The sequence below is a fragment of the Panthera tigris genome, chromosome A3 (assembly GCF_018350195.1).
Source record: "Panthera tigris isolate Pti1 chromosome A3, P.tigris_Pti1_mat1.1, whole genome shotgun sequence".
Lineage (NCBI taxonomy): Eukaryota > Metazoa > Chordata > Mammalia > Carnivora > Felidae > Panthera > Panthera tigris.
Window position 1 is genome coordinate 62,091,265 of NC_056662.1, and position 20,047 is coordinate 62,111,311.

At 42.4% G+C, this 20,047-nt stretch overlaps 1 protein-coding gene across 9 annotated transcripts in view; it reads left to right on the forward strand.

Moving 5' to 3' along the window:
• LMAN2L (lectin, mannose binding 2 like) overlaps positions 1-20,047 on the forward strand; it is a 46,418-nt gene that overhangs the window by 9,405 nt on the left and 16,966 nt on the right. For 2 of the 9 annotated variants that reach the window (XM_007097825.3, XM_007097826.3), the window contains exons 1-4: positions 7,460-7,646; positions 8,809-8,927; positions 11,788-11,905; positions 12,697-12,779. In XM_007097825.3, the coding sequence (XP_007097887.1) occupies positions 7,460-7,646; positions 8,809-8,927; positions 11,788-11,905; positions 12,697-12,779 (507 nt within the window). Of the gene's footprint in view, positions 1-6,460; positions 6,544-7,081; positions 7,335-7,459; positions 7,647-8,808; positions 8,928-11,787; positions 11,906-12,696; positions 12,780-20,047 lie in introns of those variants that run through there. The other 7 variants (XM_042981275.1, XM_042981276.1, XM_042981277.1 and 4 more) reach the window with 7 other exon arrangements.

Consider the following 20,047-nt stretch of genomic DNA (forward strand, 5'->3'; position numbering starts at 1 on the left):
CTCAGTTTTTATCCGTCAGTATTTGGTCTAACCTTGACTTCTTGGTTTTTTCCCTAGAGCTAATAACCCTCAGTCTGACTTTTGGAAGTAGCCATCATCTGGTTGGCTCAGGACTTCGGGCCAGGTTAACTTCCAAGATAGCTTCCCTGGTTCACATGGCTCCCACCCATCCTGAAGAGCCTGCAGTTTCTTACAGCAATGGGTGCTGCTTGCTGCAGAGCATGGGAATTTCCAACCTCATTCACCCCCTCCCTTGGCTTCTATCATAGCTGTAGATCAGCTGTCCCCTTGCACTTCCCCACTCATCCAGCATCCGGAGAGCTCAGGGCTCCTGTCTGTTCATCTTCCACAGGCAGAAGGTGAATGAGGAAAATTATACCCACCAAAGACTTTTATTTTTTTAGTTGTTTGACCTTTGAAGATACAGCATATCCTATTTCTAATTATAAGCCCCAGTGATAGGATTTACACATTATACACTTCTACTCTGCCTGCCCCCCAAGATCCCTGAGGAATATTCTCACATCAGTCAGTAGTTTCTATTCCATTTATAAATCAATTTCCAGTACATTTACTTTCTTCTAAAGGGACCAAATCCAGGGGCCCCTGGGTGCCTCAATCGGCTAAGCATCCAACTTGGCTCAGGTCATGGTCTCGAGGTTAGTAAGTTCAAGACCCACACTGAGGTCTCTGCTGTCAGCACAGAACCTGCTTTGGATGCTCTGTCTCCCTCTCTCTCTGCCCCTCCCCTGTTTGCATGTGCTCCCAAGCACGCACTCTCTCTCTCTCTCTCTCTCAAAAATAAATAAAAATTGGGGCACCTGGATGGCTCAGTCATTTGAGCGTCCGACTTTGGCTCAGGTCATGATCTCATGGCTTGTGGGTTCAAAACCCAGGTCGGAGTCTAGCTCAGAACCTGGAGCTTGCCTCAGATTTTGTGTCTCCCTCTCTTTCTGCCCCTCCCCACCCACACTCTCTCAAAAATAAACATTAAAACAATTAAAATAAATAAGTAAATAAACATTAAACAAAATAAAAATAAAGGGACCAAATCTCCTTTCCTAGAACACATTTCAGGACACAAGTAGACAAGCCATAACAAAACTTTATAAACAATAGTGATTTGTGTACTTATAGAACTCTTTAGAGTCTGCAGTGCGCATGTTCATCCTTTATACATTTTTTCATTTAATGCTCTCAACAACCCAGTGTGGTAGGTTTCATCACCCAATTTACAGATAGAGAATTTGAGGCTAAGAGAGATTGTGTCATTTGCTTCAGGTCATAAGGTAGAGGTAGATCTCAAAACGGCAGATGTTTTCATTCCAACTCCACATGCCAGAGTTCTCCCTCCTTCCCACCCTCTTCCTGCAATTTTTAGTGAATCTTATGTCCCAACTTACCTGTGACAAGCAGGTATCTGGATGCCTCGAGACAGTCCCTAATTCATTTGCCCCTTCGTAGAGCTACCACAGATATGAGATCTGGTCCTCAGGATATTGATTTTTATCAATTCACTGATGGGTAAACACATTGGGGAGCGTAAGTCATACTGACTCAAGTGTTATGAAGTAATGAAGTGATAAAGCCAAATACTAATTTCTTAATTAACATATGAACATACTAGTACTAGCAATATAATAATATGCTAATACTAATTTCCTAATATGCTGAGAAATTAAATAGTTAATATACTGAGAAATTCTAAGAGAGCTAGAATGTTAAGTGGGAAGTCGTTATGAATATGTTAGGAGAGTAGGCTTGATTTTTTTTTTTTAATTTTTTTTTTTTTAACGTTTATTTATTTTTGAGACAGAGAGAGACAGAGCATGAATGGGGGAGGGGCAGAGAGAGAGGGAGACACAGAATCAGAAGCAGGCTCCAGGCTCTGAGCCATCAGCCCAGAGCCCGACGCGGGGCTCGAACTCACGGACCGTGAGATCGTGACCTGAGCTGAAGTCGGACGCCCAACCGACTGAGCCACCCAGGCAGAGTAGGCTTGATTTTAACCAACACAGGATACTTAGAAATACTCTCTCCCTGGACAGAATTGATAGACTCAGACATATTTTCATCCATTGACTGTTCTTTTTCCAGATTGCAGACTCCTCTCTCTTTTTAGTTATGACATTATATTGGATGGGTCACAATGAACTTCACAGATTACAGTTAATTACAGTTTTCATTCCCTGGAGGAAATTTAGAAAACACCACAAATGCATACCCAGCACATTTTGTAATCATCTCCAAGGGAGACTTTAAAAAGTTTTTTTTTTTTTTATTATGGCAACTCTCAAACATACATAAAGGTGGAGGGAATCCCCATATACCCATAACCCAGCTTCAACATTTATCAAGATTTTTTTGCTTTTTTTCATCTATCCTACCCTCTCCTCAGTACACACACAATCTTCCTCCAAAGAATTTTTTTCTTTTTTTTTAAATGTTTATTTATTTTTGAGAGAGAGAGAGAGAGACAGAGCGTGAGTGGCAGAGAGGCAGAGAGAGAGGGAGACACAGAATCTGAAGCAGGCAGAGCCCGATTTGGGGCTCGGACTCACAAACTGCGAGACCATGACCTGAGCCGAAGAAGTCGGACACTTAACTGACTGAGCCACCCAGGAACCTCTCCTTTTTTCTTTTTTTAAAGTAATCTCTAAGCCCAGCATGGCTCACACTCACAATGCAGAGGTCTACAGTTACTTGTTCTTTATTTATTTTAAAAAAAATTTTTTTAATGTTTATTTATTTTTGAGACAGAGAGAGACAGAACATGAACGGGGGAGGGACAGAGAGAGAGGGAGACACAGAATCGGAAACAGGCTCCAGGCTCCGAGCCATCAGCCCAGAGCCTGACGCGGGGCTCGAACTCACGGACCGTGAGATCGTGACCTGAGCTGAAGTCGGACGCTTAACCGACTGAGCCACCCAGGCGCCCCTAGTTACTTGTTCTTTAAAGCAAATATCAAAATCCTACCTTTAAATTGAGGTGCTGCACCCTGTTTAAAATTTATGAACTGAGTACAGATGTCCTAATCGTAAAGTGAGGTAATGCCCACCTTGCCCACCACACCAAGTCAACGTGAGGTCAAAATGAGATACTGGATGTGAAAGGGTTGTGATTCTGGAAGTTGGCTGCATATCACATTCCCTGGGGAGAGATTTTCAAAACCAAATCCCTGGGCCCTACCCTAGATTTACCAATGAGATGTTTGGGAGTTGAACCGAATCATCTGTGTATGCCCAAAGCACTCCGGGCTATTTAATTGTGGCTTATTGGGAGACTAGAATTTGTAAGTTGCCACCGGAAAGTAGTTGGCTAGTTTGTGTTAGAGCTACTGTCCCCTTCTGTGCTCTAGGTCTGCTTGGAGAACTGGAGGTATGGGATGGGGGTGGGGGTGGGCGGGATGGGAATGGAGAGTGAGTTGGGGAGGAAAGGAGCTGGGGCAGGGGTGGGACTGGGTTAACTGCCATCCTAGAGCTGATGATGGACCTAATTCCAAATCCTTACCTGGATATCTGAGCAGGGAAGAGTGGTCTACCTGGCTTTGGGAGGGTTGATGTTAGGCCCTGCTTTGGGTCCTAGGTTTTGGGTGGGAGTGGATTTAAATAGAATGGGAAGGTTAAAAAGGGAAGGGCAGGGGGGAGAGGAAAGAATGGGGCCAAGAGGCTGCCTTGGAGCCTCCGACATGGGGTGGAGGTAGGGGCATCAGGTTTCAAGGGGCTCCTAAGTGGAGGTATCTCTTTGGCTTTGAAGACAAGGAAGTGGAGGAATCATCATCCAGAACTCCTAGAATATACAACTCACATTGTCTGTGAATGCCCCCACGCTGGAGGTATACAGCCCTAGATCATGGGAGATGATTCTGTGGAGAAAAAGAGAGCATTAAGCATCTAAAAGATGGTCAAGACCTGACCTGGCTACAAGAAGGTGCCTCTACATGTGTGTAGCGTGGTGTTGGAGGGAGACATGGCTCCTTTTTCTGTTTCCCTGCACCTCCTCTCACCACCTTGACAGTATTGAATTTTATATGAACCCTGTACTTCTGGAAACCAGCTACAGTCAAAAAATCCCCTCACCCTTTTGTGTCCCTTCTCATCCCATTTTGAGTCCTGAGAAATAGCTAACTTCAACTTCAAAGGACTATCCTGTTCTAGAATATTCTGAGATAAGACCCATTTTTGCCTTCCTTCCTCAGTGACTCAGATAAAACCCTTTCTATCCTTCCTCATGATGATTCCCTTGTTTACCTGCCTCTATGAAACACCAGGCCCCTTTCCTTTTCTTTGATATGTTCCTTACTAATGAGCATTTTCCTTATTGCAACAGTTTGAAGAAAATCATCTGAATTATTGTCCTGTGTATTTTGTCTTTGACACACTCTCCTTTATTTCCCTTTTCTTCATCACAGTGAATTTTACAATAAGATATGCTGAGATACTCTATCCAAAATCCAGTAGAGGGGCACCTGGGTGACTCAGTTGGTTAAGCGTCCAACTTCAGCTCAGGTCATGATCTTGTGGTCTGTGAGTTCGAGCCCTGTGTCGGGCCTCTGTGCTGACAGCTCAGAGCCTGGAGCCTGCTTCGGGTTCTGTGTCTCCCTCTCTTTCTGCCCTTCCCACACTTGCACTCTGTCTCTCTCAAAAATAAACATTAAAAAAATCCGGTAGATAGGTCACACAGCAATGTAAATGTATTTACTGCCTCTGAACTGTATACTTAAAAGTGGTTAAAATTGGTAAATTTTATTTTACGTATATTTATTACAATAAAACAATTCCAACTGACAGAAATATAATGGAAATAATTTTATTCAAAACAGTTGGAATTCCTACTACGTGCTGGGTGATGGGTTAGGGAATGGGGAAGCAGGTAGGGCGTATGATAGGAAATGAGTAAGATCTGCTTCCTGTGGTCCAGGAGCTCCCAGCCTTGCCAGGGAGACAAACACATAATTTGCTAATTGAGCCACATAATTCAGGGTGACACATTGTAATAGACGTGTGTACAGGCTGATTTGAGTCAAGTTGAAGGGCATTGAATGCTACATTAAGGCATTTGGATTTTATCCTATGATAATTGATATCCATGAATGGTTTTAAAGCTAGGGTATGACACCAATAGATTCATTGCAATTCCTTATATCTTATCACCAAATATCTACTTTGTGTGGAGTCTATAAATGATCAGTGGTTGTAACAGTTTTTTGGGTTTTGTTTTGTTTTTTTAGGCTTTATTTTTAAGTAATCTCTACACCCAAGCGGGGCTCAAATTCACAACCCCACTATCAAGTATCACGTGTTCCACCGATGCAGCCAGCCAGTGCCCCGATGGTTGTGACAGTTTTAATTTTAAATATTAAATATCAAACAGGCTTACATTCATGTTTCTCTTATTAAATATATTTATATTCAGGAAAGAGAGAATTAACTTTGGTTAAGTTTGTTGGGAAGATGGAGACAGAACTGGTGAGTGCTCTGTAAGAAATGTGCTTGGGGAACATTGAGAGCTCAGAGTGGGGCAACTGCCACTGCCTGAGGAAGTCAGGGAAAGCCTCTAGGAGGAAGTGGGCTGTGGAAAAGGAGATGGAAGAGGGAAAGCTGGCAGATATAGATGAAGAAAGGAAGCTGTGGGTAATAACGCCAGAGAAGGGTGGCAGAGGGCTTTGTTTGCCAAGTTGAGGGGCTTGAATCTTTTCCCCACAGGTGATGGGAACCAACAAGGGCTCCATTAATAATAATGATGATGATGATATAGTGCTTACTACATGCCAGCCACTGCTCTAAGAGCTTTACCAGTATCAACTCATTTAACCCTGACATTCAGGAAATGGCATGGCTAGATGGTTTACTTGGGGGACCATGTGGATGATGGTGACCAGAATAACAGTTGTGGTTTGGGAGACAGACAAAGCAGGGGATGAAAAGGATGTGATGGCTTTGTGAAATAATTAGGAATAAAATAATCAGGACTTGATTATTTATTGGTTGGGTGATGGAAATGGTGAGGAAAAGGTGGGAAGCTGGATGACCCTCACTCTGTTTTTTTCTTTTTTTTTTAATGTTGATTTATTTTTGAGAGAGAGAGAGAGAGAGAGAGAGAGGCAGAGAGGGAGACAGAATCTGAAGCAGGTTCCAGGCTCTGAGCTGTCAGCACAGGGCCCAATGCAGGGCTTGAACTCATGGACTGTAAGATTATGACCTGAGCCGAAGTCGTATGCTTCACAGACTGAGCCACTCAGGCACCCTACTTTTTTTTTTTTTTAATGTTTATTTTTGAGAGAGGAGCGGAGAGAATGAGTGGAGCAGGGGCAGAGAGAAAGGGAGAGAGAATCTGAAGCAGGATCCACACTGTCAGCACAGACCCAGATGTGGGGCTTGAACTCATGAACTGTGAGATCACGACCTGAGCTGAACTCACAAACCATGCCATCATGACCTGAGCCAAAATTAAGTCAGACGCTCAACCAACTGAGTCACCCAGGTGCCCCTGAACCTCACTCTTTTTGTTTCAGGTCCTGTGTGTCCTGCTGTGCCACCCAGGTAAAGGATTGATAATCCTGTTCCATTTCTTAGAAGACTCACTACAGTCCTTCAGTACTTCCTACTCCTCTATGAGTTATTTAGGAGTTGTTTAAGGGGCCTGGAGCCGACTTCAGATTCCATGTCTCTCTCTCTCTCTGCCCTCCCCTGCTCACACTCTGTCTCTCTTAAAAAATAATCATAAACATTAAACAAATTTTTTTAAAGAAGTGAGTTGTTTAATTTCCAAATATTTGAGGATTTCCCAGAAATCTTTCAGTTGTTATTTCTAGCTTAATTCCATCATGATAGAACATCCTTTGTGTGCTTTCATTTCTTCTAAATTTGTGGAGGTGTTTGTTTTGTTTTGCCCAGGCTATCTTGGAAAATGTTTCTTTTGCACTTGAAGAGAATGTGTCTTTTGCTGTTGTTGAGTGGAGTTTCTATAAATGTCATCAGGTCAAGTTCTTTGTTGTGTTCAAGTCTTTTATAAATTCGGTAGTTTTCCTAATAATTGCCCAGTTACAGTAATTGTGGATTTGTCTATTTCTCCTTTCAGTTTTACATCCTGACGGATAACTCCGCATAGACACGAAGGTACTATGGCAGAGAGGATACAACGTCTGTGTGAAACTGGGAGAAACATTTTATCTCTTTAAATTTACTCTAGAATGCTGAGACAAAATGGAAATCACTACGTATCCCAGCAGGCCTAGTGGACCGCAGGACAAACGCCAATAAGGGAATCCAGGCATTAGGCCACTCCCCCTCCCTAGGTTGGCAAGGCAACTGATCTCGAAGCCAGCCAATCGGTGAGATGCTCACCTGCGGGGGCGGGGGCTCGACGAGAGCCAATGGGAGGCGGGGCAGATGGTTCTCTGGGCTAATGGCTTGGGCAACGGGGCGGGCTTTTAATGAAGGGACGGCAGTGGGAAAGATGGCGGCGACTCTGGGACCCTCTGGGTGGTGGCAACGGTGGCGGCGGCGTTTGTCGGCTTGGAATGGGTCCAGGATGTTGCTCCTTCTCCTTTTGTTGGGGTCTGGGCAGGGGCCACGGCAAGTCGGGGCGGGTCAAACCTTCGAGTACTTGAAACGGGAACACTCGCTGTCGAAGCCCTACCAGGGTGAGGCACCCCGGGCGAGGTGGTCGTGCACGGGGAGGGCTTCCGGACTTGAGCTCATCGGTAGAGACCGGGGTGGTGAAAGGCTTCGTGGCCCTAAGGAAACTGCCGGCGGTGGGTGGGGGCCCACGGGGACTTCGCCGCGTTTGGGAACCACGGGTCGCAAGGGCAGGGGTCAGCTCCCCTCCTCCCCCGACCCTGTTTTGGAAGTTTACAGCAGGTCAAAGCCGGGCTCGGATGCCACAAGCGCTAGGCCTGGACAAAGGGGAGTTCGAAAGGAGGAATGTGGGAAGGATGGAACTGCAAATGGTGGAAAGTGATTGAAGGCCACTAGCAAAGAGCAGGTCTCCGGATGGAGTTGTAGATGTGCTAGAAATAAAGCAGGAGGCAGAACTAGGGTAGAACTTGGCTGGACTGAGAAAGAAGATAAAATTCTGTTGCCGGTTAAAACACCTGTTCTCCAGTCCAGGAGCCCTGTTGATCAAAGAGGCTGGTTAGCTTTGCTCTGTTTGGGGCTCATAGACTTTTAGGCACAGCTCATCAACCAAAAGATTTATATAGTTAAGTTACAAAGAAGACCAAATCAGTGCAGAAACACAAGTCTGTTTCCCCACTGGAGTGTGGGACAGCAGACAAAAACTCAAAGTGCAAGTGTGTACACGGCCGGCCGCTAAGAGTGATCATTTATGCACTCAGCAGATGCTTCAGGTGCCTCATCGGTGCTGTCTCACACAAAAATTATCACTTTCATGAGGTGTATAGCCTGAGGTCCTGGGAGCAGTACCTTCACACTTCAATTGTTTAAAGAAATAATGTGATTAAGCGCCAGAGGCCTGAGGGTCAAGCTCTTTTTGGTAGAATTGGGGAAATTTTTTTCTTTTATGGTGCTAAAGTTTACTTAAGTATAAAATGGGAGGAATGGGTTTGAGCTGTGGTTTTTGCGGCATGGACAAAGTGATAGCTGTGATGTCTTCACCTGAGAAGGGCTTTGTGAAAAGGAAGCTGTCAAGGTGGTAAGGATTTGAGATTTATGAGTGACAGAGGTAGGAGATTGAGTGTCGGGAAAGGGAGCAAAAGATGATGACTCCAGCTTTAGGATGGTCCTTGGTGGTTTCTGAATGGGTTGGTGCTGAAGAGTATGAACTGATCTACTTCCTCCCTGTAGGTGTGGGCACAGGCAGTTCCTCACTGTGGAATCTGATGGGCAATGCCATGGTGATGACCCAATATATCCGCCTTACCCCAGATATGCAAAGTAAACAGGGTGCCCTGTGGAACCGGGTGGTAAGAATCTTTCTCCCTCCTGTGTCGCTGACCCACAAAGTCCTAAAAAGTTCACCAGTGGCATATTGACTTAATTTTACTGTCTATCCCCAGGGTTCTGTCTTCTGTGGATTTCAGGATTTTTTCAGAGAATATGATGACCTTCATAATGGTATCAGATATGTAGGGAAATGCTCTTGATTGCCCCAGTTATAGGAAATAATCCATTTTGATTCTGTTTTCTGAAGTATCTTTAATTCCCTATTGACCTGATAGTATTACTTCTTGGAGGTTAATAACTCACATTTAGTTACTTTGTAAAGTAGAAGACTGCTCTTTTAAATTTATCCTAAATTTCATCCCAGGATTCGCCCTTGCTATTTCACTTTGAAGAGTTTAATTTTAAATTTTAAATTTTATTTTCATGTGAAAGCCACTTTGAGCCCTTGGTCTTTTTTTTTTTTTTTTTTTTTTTTTTTTTTTTTTTTTTTGGTCCTTCTCTGGACCTTTTCTAGCTACATTGTCTTCCTTGAGGTATGGTGGCAAGAGGTGAATGAAGTATTTCTGGTGTGGCTGCACTGTGATTTTGTATAAGTGTAAGATGATGCTTTCTTTTTGCTTTCCAGGGCTCTTTCTAAGTCTTTTACAACCCCTTTACTCTTGGGAATGACCTTGGCATCCTTTAATACTTTCTCTTGGGTTCTCATAAGCTAAGAACTTACTTTTTCATGGTTTTTTTTTTTTTTCCATTGATTATAGATAAGTGAACCTCAGAAAAAAGAACTATCTCTTTTCCCTGTTCATTTTACATGGCAAAGAATTCTAACAGAGCAGAGGGTTAAGAGAAGTTTCTACACGAGCTGTTTGCACAAGCTGGCCTCTTAACCCAGACTGTAGTGTTGCTCTTGTTCTTGGACAGAGTGCAGGGTGGTGTGTTCTGGTAGAAGAAGCAAAAGGCTGGCAGTTGACAGCCTTGATTGGGTTTTAGATCTAGCTGTATCACAGATCCACTGTGAGCCCTTGGCTGTTACTTAATAATGTTTTCAGTTTCTCCATCTGCCAAATGAGCTTCATAATACCTTCTACATGCCCACTAGGGTTATTGGGAGAATAAAATAAGACAATAGATATGAAAAAGCCTTAGAAAGTTAAGATGGTTACAGAAATGTGCCCTGTTACATTATGTATCTGTTACATGTAAGTTTCATTGATGAGGTCTCTGGGTTACTAAATGATTATGTCTAGAGCTTGATACTTTGCTGCTGTCTTGCTAGCTGCTTCTACATAACTCTTTTAGCGGCCGTTCTAGTTTAGGATCTAGTTATATTGCCCTTTTTCAGATTCTCTGATACTGTGGGTTGTTGTTGTTGTTGTTGTTGTTATCATCTATCAGAATGAGCTTTGGGGTTGTTTCTGAGTTATTTGAATAGGATGTGTTTGTTTGAACAGTGGTCCTCAAATTTGGCTGTCCATTGGAGTTGATGCCTGTGGTCATGGGAATTTTTAAAAACTCCCTAGGTGAATCTAATGTATAGCCAAGTTTCAGAACCAGTGCTAGACATACCCCTGAGCAAAAAGTGTGTGGCACTGTGCTAGAGGAGACCGAGGATAAGTAGCAGACACCTCTTGGCTCAGTGTGAACTTCTCTGGCCCTGCCCTTGTCCCAGGGGGATAATACCCACTGGCTATGGGGGAGCTTCCTGGCACTGAATTTCACTCTTGTCTGATATCTAAGTGCAAGAACAGAAAGAGGAGAACACAGAATGACAACACAGAGACTGGGATCATCAGGGTAGGGTAAGCTATTGGAGTTACAGGGTTCTTTGGTGAATTCAGAAGTAACCTCACCCCTTTCATTTGACTGTGTATTCCTAATACTAACACTTTTGGAAGATTTCCCAGAAATTAAAAATGAATACCAAAAATGATCTAGCAGTATGTTGCTCAAGAGCCAGAACAATCTATTTGGAGAGACTCTGCCTGAACCCTGCTGGTCTATCTGCTCCTCCGTCCTTTCTTTCTTCATAGTGACCTTTAATTAGGAGCCTCTCTAAACCAGATACCTACTCTGCTTTCTCTTGAAAGTGTTCAACTATTTAGAGCACTTAACCATCCACTTACTTCCTTCTGCATTTTTGCAAGCTTTTGGTACACAATTCAAGAAAAAAACAAAATAAACCCCAAGAAACACAGGAGTCTGATTAGTACCCACCTCCATGTTTCCACCAAAAGCTGTCCCTGTGATGGGGATGGTGGTCTCCTTTGGTGCATTTATGCCTCTTGACCATGGGCATGATGTTTTGGGAGACTGTAACTTACTCCTTCTTGGGGAATTCTGGCTTGCCCCTCAGCTTGGCATAAGGACAAGTCTAGCTAATTAGGGTTGTTCACATATCTGCTAATTAGTCCTGAAAACCTTTGTATAATGGCTTCGCTTTTTTAATTTTCTGTAATGAATGAAGCTTTGACCTTTCTTGAAATCCAGGCTTTTTAGAATCTTTCTGTCAGAGGTGTGAGTTCAAGTTGCAAATGAGTGTCACTTCAGCCACCGCACTCTATAGGCTGAGATGCTTTGCTGTAGGATCACAGTAGTCTAACTTGGCAGTCTCTTGTCTTTTCCAACTTTGAGTACTATCCTGTTTCTATTAGGAGATACTGAGGATAATTGGGAGGTTTATTCACTTTCCATATTAAATATCATATACAGTTGACAGCTCAACCTGTTTAATTTTAGCACTTAGCAAGTCATAGATTTCAGTTTCAACCCTTCACCTCATGTTACCTTCATTTGTGTTTTCCCAGTCTCTAGACTGCTGGCGAGGGCTTTGAGGGGTTTCACATTTCACACTCTTCATTGATTCCAGTGTCTTTTTCTCCTCAGCCGTGTTTCCTGAGAGACTGGGAGTTGCAGGTGCACTTCAGAATCCATGGACAAGGGAAGAAGAATCTGCATGGGGATGGCTTGGCAATCTGGTACACAAAGGATCGGATGCAGCCAGGTATTGGGACCCTGGGTTGCTCTTGTGTGGGGTGCGACAGGCCTGCTTTCTCACATGCCCTCTTTTGGAGAAGGGTATGTGCCCACAGTGCCAGTAGTTTGCCACTCCCTTGATGTCTGTGGATAAAGACTGGCCTATCTAGTCTCTAGAATGGGGTCTGACTCCTAGTAAAGCAGTTGAACTTGACTCATCCTGGGACAATTTCTTGCTTATTAGTTCCTTCCGGTTTCCCTTTGAGGCCACGTGGCCTGTTGGCCGGGTGAAAGTGCTGGCTTTCCAGAGCACTGCCGATTGGGTGAGCTGATTTCTTCCGAGCATGTGCATTGTATGATCTTAGAACTCCTTGAGTCAGGAGTTGTGTGGGAGCCATTGCTCCAAGGACATGGCAAACTCAACCTGATTTGACCTGATCTCTTTTGCAACAAGAAGTGGAATTTGGGAATTCAGCTCTCTCTCAGGGGCATAGTTGTCACCAAGCATTCGTGAAGCAGAATTCTTTAGGGGCGCCTTAGCAACCAGTTTGGACCAGGGAGCAGCTGTGGTGCTAAACAACGTTGCAGTGGCCTTCTCTCTTCCCCTGCCTTCAATACCAAACAGCTACAGATTTTGTTGGGTGCTTGTTACAGGCCATGCACTTTTGCTGAGTGCTTTTACATATGTTTTCTCTTCTTAAAAAGAGGCCTGGGAGTCAGTCATTTGAATTTTACTTTTTCCTCCATCATAGTGATATATTATTCCTTTATCAACTCTTGGCTTTATTTCATTGTTCATCATCTCTTCTCTCTCTCTAGGGCCTGTGTTTGGAAACATGGACAAATTTGTGGGGCTGGGAGTATTTGTAGACACGTACCCCAATGAGGAGAAGCAGCAAGAGGTAAATGGCAAGTGTCAGAGCTTAGGTCAGCTGCACTGACATCACAGTCCTTTGCCTCAGGGATGTCCGTGATGGAACAGGGGATAGAATACGAGGGGTTTGGTTCTGTTTCCTTCATCTATTGAATTTGAAAAGTTAATATCCTTGTCAGCATTTTCTAGAAAGAATTGTTTATGGTACACAGACCTTTGGGAATGACTGTCGTGATTGGGGGCTTTTTCTTTAGTGTTAACATTGTTCTCTTGTGCACGTTAGGTAGCTGCTGGAATTGAGCCTGCTTGGCTGGTTGGTGATTTGGCTACTAGGCCGGCACCAGAGCCAGCTGAATTTATATAACCCAGCTCCCCTGACTTAATAGATCACCACTTTACTCTCTTCTGCAGCTTGCTCATTCTTTCGAGCATCCTTTTCTTCTTCCTGTTTTTAGGCCTGAACAGCAATTCTGCTCTCCTGTAGGAAAGGTGGTAAAAGGAAATTGATGGAGTCCTAGCATTTCATTGCAATCCAGTATCTGGCTTTTGGCAAAAGCTTCTTGCTTTTTGTTGGCTGACCCTAGGGTTCTTTACTACTTTCTCAGACTGCCAGTAGGTTTGTACTGTCTTTGCCTGATGGCCCTGCCATCAGATGGTAGGAAAATGATGGTGACAGGTTGCTGGTGGGTATCCTATAGCTAAATAATAGCAAGAAAGGCAGGATTAGGGATGCAGACAGCACTCACTTTATTTTTTTCCCTAAAAGCTTTATATGAAAAATATCAAACTTATTTAAAAAATTGGAAGAATACATCATCGTATATGCAATACCCAGATTCAGCGATTTTTGACATTGCCCATGGAGTTCCCCTGAGGGAGGTGGAACGTGAGACCTGAGTTAGGAGAGTAACCTTTTGTTGTGAGACACTTACAGAGTAACTTCTCCATGTTGCCTCTAGGCTCCTCCTCAAGCCGCCATACATCAGGCACTTTCTAGGTGGGGGAAGTTAGTGAGCAAGATCAGCATTGGTCCCTGCGCTCAGCACTGATGTGTGAGAATGCCGATGGGGAACTATGGGGCACCGTAGGAGACCCAGAGGTGCATCTAACTTGGAGTGGGACAGTGTGGTAGTAGTGGTGGTAGAAAAGATTTCCTCCACGAAGTGACATTTACATTGAAGTCTGCAGAAGTAGGAACCAGTATTCCATGCAGAGGGAAAAGCGTGTTTAAAGGTGATAGAGTGAGAGAAGGGACAGAGAATGAGGGGAAAAAAGGGATCAGAGAAAGAGGAGGCTAGAAAGAAAAACAAGGCCAGCAGTCTTGCCATGTTGTACAACTTCAGGGGCCACCATTCCCATTGCGTTCTTTAGTGTTAACACTGTTCCCTGTTGGGCGAGTTGACCGGCCACTGAGATTGAGCAGTGTCCCCTTGGGTGGTTAGTGGTTTGGCTGTTCAGACCAGCACCAGAGCCATCCAAATGTATGTGACTCATTCTCACCACGCACATAGTTGGGCCACATTCTGAAGAGAGGTGTTCCTGTTAAGGAGTCTGGATTTTATTCTAAGGGGGTAAGTGTGTTAAAGGATTTAAATGAGGAGAATGTCATGACGAGGTTTGTAGTCATGCTGAGGAAATAGTAGTCGTTAGAAGTGCATCTGAGTAAGAGGTATGGGCTTCAGGGCTTGACTGGAGTTTTAAACCTGGCTCTCTGCTTCTCCCAGAAATAAATTGTTCAGATTCTTTTAGCTTCCATTTCACCATCAGATAATAGTAATTCTCATTTGAGAGGGCAGATCTGATGGGCTTATTTCATAAGAAGAGTAGATGTTAATCAGTAAAATTAGTTTCAGTTGATAAAAAATCAGCACTTCTTTTCTAGCTAGCTGTTATGGTTCTCACTCCCAGCTGCACATTGAAATTGCCTAGAGTGAATGTATTTTTTAATTTAATTTATTTTTTAATGTTATTTTGAGAGAGAGAGTGAGCAGGGGAGAGGCAGAGAGAGAGAGAGAGGGGACAGAGGATCTGAAGCGGGCTCTGTGTTGACAGCAGAGAGCCCAATGTAGGGCTTGAACTCATGAACTGTGAGATCATGACCTAATCCAAAGTCAGATGCTTAACCGACTGAGCCACCTAGGCGCTCCTGCCTGGAGTGCATTTAAAATTACCGATTTCCAGGGTTGCCTGGGTGGCTCAGCTGGTTGAGAGTCCAAATTTGGCTCAGGTCATGATCTTCCGGTTTATGAGTTCAAGCTCTGCGTCGGGCTCTGTGCTGACAGCTCAGAGCCTGGAGTCTGCTTTAGATTGTGTCTCCCTCTCTTTCTGCCCTTCACCTGCTCACACTGTGTCTGTCTGTCTGTCTGTTTCTCTCTCTCAAAAATAAATAAAAACATTATGGATGCCTGGGCGGCTCAGTCAGTTAAACATCTGGCTTCGGCCCAGGTCATGATCTCACAAGTCATGAGTTCGAGTTCTCCATCGGGCTTTCTGCTGTCAGCACAGAGCCCCCTTGGGATCCTCTGTCCCCCCCACCCTCTGCCACTTCCCGCTCATGCTCTTAAAAATAATAAAAAAAATTTTTTAAATAAAAACGTTAAAAAAACTAAAAAAATAAAAGTACTGATGCCCAGGCCCCAGCCTCGGAGAGTATAATTCTGTTTGTCTTAGGTGCCATGTAGGCAACCTGACTTTTACAAAGCTTTCCAGGTGAGCCAGCATTGGGAACCCTTGGATCAACATCAGGTCCTTGTTTCCATATCAGTTGTTTACTTGTTAATCAAATTTGTTTATTAAAATGAAATTTAAGAAAACTAATAAAAGTGGTTTCTGTTTATTAGGTGGCTATTGTGTGCCAGGTACTTACAAATAATGCCTTCATCCTGATCAAAACTCCTTAGGGTTAGTATTATTTTTCCCCATTTACCAGTGGGTACAGAAGCTTAGAGACGTGTCTTGTTCAAGGTAAGAGCCAATGTAAGGTGGAGTCAGATTTTGAACATAGGTTCACTGGATTCCAGAGGCTGTGCTTTTAATTATGATGCTCTACCTTCTCCCTTCCTTCTATTGTTTCTTCTGCAGGTTGATTTCCTTGAGAATGGAGACATTTATTATTCTCATGTCATCTCCTATGTAATTTCAATTCTTAGAGCTTATATTCTAATGTACAGAGTATAGAAATTATACTCCTGGAACTATTTTATAGAGTGAAATCAAGTGTGTGTTTTGTTGGCAGCATGATTTACTTTGATATCATACATAAAGGTGCCAGGCATTGTTTCAAACACTTGTACATGTATTACTTGTATATTATATTGTATATATTGTGTGTATATTATGTATATTACATGTTTAGTGTATTATATACATATAACAACTCTTTGAGGTAGATATTATTGTTATCTCTACATTATGGGCAAGAAACTGAAGTGCAGAAAGGTTGAAAAATTTGTCAGTGATACACAGATAGAGGGTGTGATTCCAGACTGCAGTCTCATTATTTTGCCTTAGTATTTTTGAGTACATAAGAAGAGGGTGACAGATACGGCACCTTTTGAAAACTTGCACATGTTACATAGAATATGTGCTGGACTAGGAGGACAAGTTGCTGGCAGGAGGGAGTGTGGAGCAATTCATCAAATCACTCAAGGTAGTGGTAAAATGTTTCTATGGTTTCGTGTTTCTTTGTCACCAGAGCACATGACCTTGTTGTTCACCTTACCTGCTACCACATTTGTTCATGAGGAAATGCTGGGAAAATATTAGCAACCAGTAATGCATCTAAGAAGAAGGTGAGGGAGTTCAGTGTAGGCTTGGCTCTCTGAAATCAGGACAGATTGTTAAAAGTCACATAACCTCAGTTTCCTTGTCAGCAATATAAGAATTGTAATTTAGGTGAGTGAGTCAAGAGTTTCACTATTTGGGAGTACAAGGTACTACCTGTGCCATAGTGAGGTTGCCAGGTCATAAGTGATTGTTAAAATAATAGTTGAAGAGGGGCACCTGGGTGGCTCAGTCGGTTAGGCGTCCGACTTCGGCTCAGGTCACGATCTCGCGGTCCATGAGTTCGAGCCCCGCGTCGGGGCTCTGGGCTGATGGCTCAGAGCCTGGAGCCTGCTTCTGATTCTGTGTCTCCCTCTCTCTCTGCCCCTCCCCCGTTCATGCTCTGTCTCTCTCTGTCTCAAAAATAATAAAATAAACATTAAAAAAAATTAAAAAATAAAATAAAATAAAATAAAATAAAAGTTGAAGAAATAGGAAATCTGGGGCATCTGAGTGGCTCAGGCAGGTAAGCGTCTGACTCTCAATTTCGGTTCAGGTCATGATCTCACTGTTTGTGAGATGGAGCCCTGTGTCGGGCTCTGTGCTGACAGAGTGGAGCCTGCTTGCGATTCTCTCCCTTTCTCTCTCTCTTTCTCTCACTCCCCTATTTGTGCTCTCTCTCTCAAAATAACTAAATAAACATAAAAAAAAAAAAAGAAATGGGAAATTTGGATAGATCCATAATGGGTCAAGAGATTGAATTAGTAATAAAAAATGACTCACAAAGAAAAGCCAAGGTTCAGAGGGTTTCACTGGTTCATTCTGTCAAACATAGAAAGTAGAGTTAATACCAATTCTTCCCAAGAATTCTTACAAAATATAAGAGAGGACACTAACCAGCTCATTCTTTGAGGCCAGTATTATCCTGATGCCAACACCAAATAAAGACATCACAAGAAAAGAAAACTACTGACCAATATCTCTTATGAATATAGATGTAGAAATCATCAACAAGATACTAACAAACCAAATCCAGCAACATAAAAAGGATTATATTCCCATGACCATGGTATTCATCCTAGGAATTCAAGTTTGCTTCAAAATCTGAAAATTAAGGCACGTCTGGCTGGCTCAGTTGTAAGAGCATGTGACTCTTGATCTCAGGGTCCTGAGTTTGAGCCCCATGTTGGGGGTAGAGATTACTTAAATAAATAAGTAAAAACTTAAAAAATCTGAAAATTAATATGATAGACCATATTGATAGAATAAAGGACAGGGGCACCTGGCTGGCTCAGTCGGTAGAGGGTGCAACTCTTGATTTCAGGGTCAAGCGTTGAAGCCTCATGTTGGTCATGGAGCCTACTTAAAAAAAAAAAAATGAATGAAGGATAAAAACCATACGATCATATCAATACATGTAAGAAAAGTATTTGACAAAATTTAATATCTCTTTATTGTATTTATTTATTTTTAAGGTTTTATTTTTTAAGTAATCTCTACACCCAAAGTAGGACTCAAACTCACAAACCTGAGATTAAGAGTTGCCCACTCTACTGACTGAGCCAGCGGGGCACCCCTAATATCTCTATGATAACAAAAACTAAACAAATTAGGAATAGAAGGGAACTTCTTCAATTTGATAAAGGGTAACTATGAAAAACCCTCACCTAATATACATAACTGTGAAAGACTACGCTTTCATTCTAACATCAGGAATAAAGGATATCCCTTCTTGTTACTTCTATTCAACATTGTACTGGAGGTTCTAATCAGGCCAGTTGGGTAAGAAAATAAAGTAAAAAACATCCAGATTGCAAAGAAAGAAGTAAAAGTATTCCTATATGTAGACAACATGATCTTGTATATAGAATATATTAAAGAATCCCCAAGAAAACTACTAGAACTAGTAAATGAATTCAGCAGGTTGTAGGATACAAGATCAACATATAAAAATCAATTTTACTGCTGGCATTGAATAGTCAGAAAATGAAAGTAAGAAAACAATTCCATTTATACTAGCATGAAGAGTAAAATACTTAGAAATAAATTTAACAAATAAAAGTATACTCTGAAAACTATACAATATTGAAAGAAATTGAAGACCTAAGTAAGTGGAAAGACATCTTATGTCATAGATCAGAAAACTTAGTACAGTTGACCCTTAAACAGTGTGGGGGTTAGGGGCAGTGACCCCCGATGGAGTCAACAATCCACATGTAACATTTGACTCCCCCAAAACTTAACTACTAATTGCCTATTGCTTACCGGAAGCCTTACTGATAACAGAAAGTGTTGATTAACATTTTCTGTCTGTTATATGTAATGTATGTTGTATTCTTAAAGTAAGCTAAAGAAAAGAAAATGTTACTAAGAAAATCATAAAGAAGAAGAAATATTTACAGTACTGTATTTATATTTTAAAAATCCACATAGAAGTGGACCTGTGCAGTTAAATCCCATGTTGTTGAAGTGTCCACTGGATCTTTTTTTTAATTTTTTATTTTTTTAAGTTTACATCCAAATTAGCATATAGTGCAACAATGATTTCAGGAGTGGATTCCTTAGTGCCCCTTACCCATTTATCCCATCCCCCCTCCCACACCCCCTCTCATAACCCTCATTTTGTTCTCCATATTTATGAGTCTCTTCTGGTTTGTCCCCCTCCCTGTTTTTATATTATTTTTGTTTCCCTTCCCTTATGTTCATCTGTTTTGTCTCTTAAAGTCCTCATATGAGTGAAGTCATATGATATTTGTCTTTCTCTGACTAATTTCACTTAGCATAATACCCTCCAGTTCCATCCATGTAGTTGCAAATGGCCAGATTTCATTCTTTTTGATTGCTGAGTAATACTCCATTGTCTTTATATACCACATCTTCTTTATCCATTCACCCATCGATGGACATTTGGGCTCTTTCCATACTTTGGCTATTGTTGATAGTGCTATAAACATGGAGGTGCATGTGTCCCTTTGAAACAGCACACATGTATCCCTTGGATAAATGCCTAGTAGTGCAATTGCTGGGTCATAGGGTAGTTCTATTTTTAATTTTTGAGGAACCTCCATACTGTTTTCCAGAGTGGCTGCACCAGCTTGCATTCCCATGAAGTGTCCACTAGATTGTTAAGATGATGCCACTCCCTACATTGGTCTCCAGATTTGACACTTGTCCTAGCTATCAAAAACCTAGCTGGCTTCATTACAGAAATTGACAAGGTGATCCTGAAATCAATATGGAGATTCAAGAGAACCAGAATAGCTAAAATAATGCTGATTAAGAAGAGTGAAGTTGGTAGGTTGCCTGGGTGGCTCAGTTAGTTAAGTGCCCAACTCTTGGTTTTGGCTCAGGTCATGATCTCACAGTTAGTGGGTTTGAGCCCCATACCAGGCTCTGTGCTAACAGCGCAGAGCCTGCTTGGGATCTCTTTCTCCCTCTCTCTCTCTCTCTCTCTCTCTCTCTCTCTGCCCCTCTCCAGCTTGCTATCTCTCTTTCAAAAAATAAATTAAAAAAACATTAACAAATTTTTTTAAA